This window comes from Solanum tuberosum, unplaced genomic scaffold, assembly GCF_000226075.1.
Source record: "Solanum tuberosum cultivar DM 1-3 516 R44 unplaced genomic scaffold, SolTub_3.0 contig00135, whole genome shotgun sequence".
Lineage (NCBI taxonomy): Eukaryota > Viridiplantae > Streptophyta > Magnoliopsida > Solanales > Solanaceae > Solanum > Solanum tuberosum.
The window spans coordinates 1-4,726 of NW_006240540.1; the positions used below are offsets into that span (position 1 = coordinate 1).

At 37.5% G+C, this 4,726-nt stretch overlaps 1 protein-coding gene across 1 annotated transcript; it reads right to left on the reverse strand.

Moving 5' to 3' along the window:
- Positions 1–231: 231 nt before the first annotated feature.
- On the reverse strand, positions 232–4,720 carry LOC102604065 (putative callose synthase 8). Its single transcript, XM_006367979.2, has 7 exons — positions 4,715–4,720; positions 4,453–4,536; positions 3,836–3,948; positions 3,522–3,751; positions 2,584–3,432; positions 2,009–2,194; positions 232–1,898 (listed from the first exon to the last, which is right to left on the reverse strand). Exons 2-7 carry the CDS (start codon positions 4,512–4,514, stop codon positions 1,671–1,673), a joined length of 1,668 nt encoding a protein of 555 aa, XP_006368041.2. The 5' UTR covers positions 4,515–4,536; positions 4,715–4,720; the 3' UTR covers positions 232–1,670.
- Positions 4,721–4,726: the final 6 nt, after the last annotated feature.

Sequence of the window (4,726 nt, forward strand, 5' to 3'; positions counted from 1 at the left end):
TTAGAGCTGCCATTCAAAAGATGTTAGACACTCCTGGACCATACTTGTTGGATGTGATTGTACCTCATCAGGAGCATGTTCTACCTATGATTCCCAGTGGTGGCGCTTTCAAAGATGTGATTACGGAGGGTGATGGGAGACGTTCCTATTGACTTTGAGAAGCTACATAACTAGTTCGAGGCATTGTATTATCTAAAATAAACTTCTATTAAGCCAAAAGTGTTCTGTCTATCCTCTACTTGATATTTATGTTTACTTAAAGTTTTGCATCATCTTGATTTGGTTGAATGTGAAGGATTTCAGTTTTTTTTTCTCTATTGGCAGCACCAATTCAGTATTTGGAGCTCTATTTAGTATGCCTAAGATTAATTACAAGTGAAGTAGTTAAGTTCGATAAATCAGCTATGTTACATTCTCGGTTACTTGGTGAACATGAATTCCATTTGGGAGAAGGTTATGTCCAGCTTAAGGGCTCAATTTTTTCAGAGAGTACTGATTCAAAAGGTGAATGCCAGAATCAGATTAGCACAAGTTTGCAGAGTTATATTGATTACACCATCTTTCCGTTTTCAGCGAATTGCTATTGCAAGGGCTCTACTGAAGAATGCCCCTATTTTGATTTTCTTGATGAGGTAATCTTTGACCCCCTTTGCTCCCTGTGTGTCCATTGACTTTTACCATGTATGCTCTGCGGTACAGTTCTGTGGGTGACCTTAGTATCTTCTTTTTCTTTGTAAATGCTGGTTTAAGCCTGAATTACATAGGGGATTCCCCAGGTCGTTTGCACAGGGGTCTACATAAGATCAGCTCGCTTTGCCGGAGAAGTTCAAGTAAAAGGATAAGTCGGGCAATCTTGAAGAGCCTGATTCATCTCCGCATGCATGTGAGTCTTAGGGTAGTTAATGCCAAGGATATCAGAGGGAAGATTATAGTGGATGACACCATTTTACCTTCATCATTAGCAACAACACCAACAGAAGATGGGACAGAGAACCGTGCAGGAAATGGGAAAAACCCCACAAAGGGGAGAGTGAGAAACAAGACAAAGAAAATCCTTGAACAAGCTGGCAAATCTGTTGGTGGTGGCATAAAGAAAGTGATGTCCGGGAAGTCATCAGGGAAATCTAAAGAGGAAGTAGAATCATCAGAGACAGAAAGACTGAACTCTGTGGAATCTGATTCTTCTGATGCAGAGTCTCAACCTTCATCAGTTGATTCACCTCCAGTTGTAGCACCTTCAGTTGGCAACAGTTCCACAGCCAGCTCTGGTATAGAGAATTCCGACACTACAATAAGGACCAGTGAACTGGTAGATAGTGAAAGCATTAAAACTCCAGATGAGGTAGCAGCAGGGGACTCGAACGAACATCATGCATTGGGTCAGTCTTCAAGTTTTGTTGTGGTTTCAAGTTAAAACTTATTTTTCAGTTTTGACCAACACTGTAGTGAAAGATGATAACCTTGAGATTTTAAGAATGTGTATTATTCATTAATGTCTATGCACAATAGCCTACTATAGAACTATACCTGTACATAAAAGAATTATCTATCCTATTGCTTTCCCTATGGAGTATATCCACATGACAACATGTTTTTACCAGTATCTTGCTATTCTACAGTTACAGAACAATATGTGTACATGCAAGTTATGTAGTGTAAAGTAGAGATCACTAATGTTTCTTCTTTCCTGCAAGAATTGGCTGAATTTGCAGCCTCCTACTGAAAGCCTCATTGAACAGAAACCGAGTTTGGAAAGCCGAAATTATTGGAAGCCAAGCCAATGAAGCTAAAGGCGCAAAAAGAACAACACCCATTCCATAGTCATAAGCTCGAGCAAACACTCGAGTGAAGTGCCACAATCCAGTACCTTCAATCTTTGGTCTCACTACTTGGCCAACCTGTGAGGAAAACAGCACCATTTACGCGATTAAAAACGAGACAAAAAACAGGACAGAGAAGAGGAGAAAGTATGTGTAGCAAAATAGGCAAGAACATATACTGGACTTACCAATATCAAGCCCCAACCAGTTGGTAGAAAAGCTAGACAGCAGATAATCAAATCTTTCACTGACAGATGACATATGATTGACAGGGTAATAATAGTTGCCACAACTCCTAGGAAAAGACAAGCTTTAAACAGTCGGAAAGTTAAGTGATGGTTTGCGCTTAAAAACCGCCTTCCAATATTCAGCATCTGGAAAATTCAGTAAGAAAAACAACAACGTCATACTCAATGTAGTTCCACAAAATAGGGTTTGGAGAGGGTATAGTCTCAAATAGACCTTAGACTCAAGGAAAAACAAATCAAAGCAATTCAGAAAAAGAAGTGATAGATGTGAAACCATAACAAAGCATGCTGAACAATAACTACAACAAAATAATATTATAATCAAAGTACAAGAAACAACATATAGTAACAAAAATCTAAGGACAAGAAACAACTACTAGTATGGAAGGATTAGCTAGACAACATTAATCTACTACCCTAATAAGCTGTTTCTTCTAGTATTCATAAATGGGAAGTATATCAGCATTGTAAAAGAGACACAGAAAATTAAAGGCAATGTGCAGGAAGAAGCTTACCTTCATCAAGAGGAAAATAAAAGCAATGACAACCCATGAGAGCACATAGACAACAATATTTTTACTTTGATTGGATATGTCAAGGTGATACACCAGTCCATATTGGTAAAGGAAAAATCTCAGTGAAAGGAGTATCTCAATTAACCGCGAAAATAGCCCTGCATGACGAAGATGAGCTTGTTCATCATTCCACCAAGATTGCCAACTTTTATCTTGTTGTATCCCTATACCACCTTGTTGATTAATCCACTTGTTCCAATCTTTCCAGTCATCGACTATCTTGCCCCAATCAAATCCAGAAGGATTAAACAGAAATGGTGCAAACAACCAAGTAAATGACATGAACCATATTGCATATGTTGTTAAAACATATGCCAAATTGCTCTCATATGATCGCCTAAACAAATCATAAACAATCAACAGAAGCAGAAGTTCAAATCCTTTGATGAAGTGACTTCGAGAGTAAAGTCTATAGTTTTCAGTGAAGCTGGCATGAAAAACCACAACTTTACGACCAGTAGGTCTATACTTGGCACCTCCATGAAGAATTGTTCTGCCATAGTAATGAGACTTTGTTCCATAGGAAAAAGTAAAGAAAACTGCAGCCAGCTGCAGTTGCATCAGAACAAAATCTTTAAGAGCATTAAGATAACCGCGCTCAAGTCCCAACTCAATGATCATTGGTAACCCTGTTAAAAGTCCAAGCTGGATAAATGATTGAGAAGCTAGAGCTGTTTCCAGTGACTTTATGTTTTGCAGTTTTGCCTCAACGAGTAGTGCTCTTTGTAGACCACTTAATACCATGTAGAGCTGACCGTATAGAAACACATAAATTGTAATCACTGATATCTGCGTAGTTTTGACAGCAGAGATTAAAAGAGACATAAACCAGCATATCAGGACATAAGCACAATAGTTATAGGATTTAATGTAGTTACCAGGCTGTTGAAGTAGAAGCCAACTGTTGTAAAATAACATGAGAGCATTCGAAAGAAGTCAAATCTATGGCCAAGGCGGTACATATCACGACTGATTGTTTGTTCACTGTTTCCATTTGCAACTTTAGCTTCAAACTTTGAAATCTGGTTAAGGCCTACATCACGACCTTTTCCAACTTGCATGTACTCATGATATGTGACATGTCCCCGTCTCAGAGTCGTGTTAAATCCTACATTATATCAGATACTGTCATGTGTTTACTAGTCTATACAACTTTATAATGTCAAGTTAACATTTTGCATTAACAGAAAACCTGCAAAAACATCTTCGCTCAAGTTGATTGTTTTGGATGCTTTGCTAATGCCACCTCTTGTCAAATGAAATACTCGATCAAACACATCCGGGTGCCCATAATGAAACCTGACCCTGAAATTTTCGATGGAAAAGGAAAGCTGTTGTAAGAAATTTGAATACAACATTATATACTTTTTGTTTCCTTTATGCTAAGAGCTTCTAAACAAGAAAAATACCATGTGACTTTTGGAAAGGAATACAGTTAATGGTCGAAAACATAGCTAAATTATTACCTTTTTCACGAGTTTCATACATCAACTATCCATTATTCTCTTTTCTAACCTAAACTATCACTCTCTTTGTATTAAAACACACCTCGATGCTGAGTTGGCCAATATTTGTTCCTAATCGACAGCAGGTGTGTGTAGGTTAACTCAGCATCAACACGCGTTTTAATACAAAGGGAGTGATATATAGTTAAGGTATGAAACTTGCGAAAAGGTGATAGTTGAGGTATGCTTTTACCATTAACTCAAAAGTATATAGAACTTATCTTTTATCTCCCAAAGATAATTTCCTTATCCATTTGATCACTATTACATAGAAGTAAGCATGTAAAAATAGGGCTTAAATTACCTGAGTGGATTAGCCAGTAGCCTCTGGCCAATGGTGACAAAGCTGGTTTCTTGATAGGACATAAACCAAGCTAAAGAAGAAACACTGCAATCAGGATGAAAGTTTCTTTAGCATTTTACTCAAAATATTTTCTTCTTTAGTCTTTTTTCTTTTAATATCTATTTTTCTCTTTCTAAAGTAAACTCATTCTGCATAACACGCAAAAATATTGTTGTTGATAATGCACTAGATAGTTTCATAATCACAATTCTTAGATGCTGACCTTCCTGTAAAT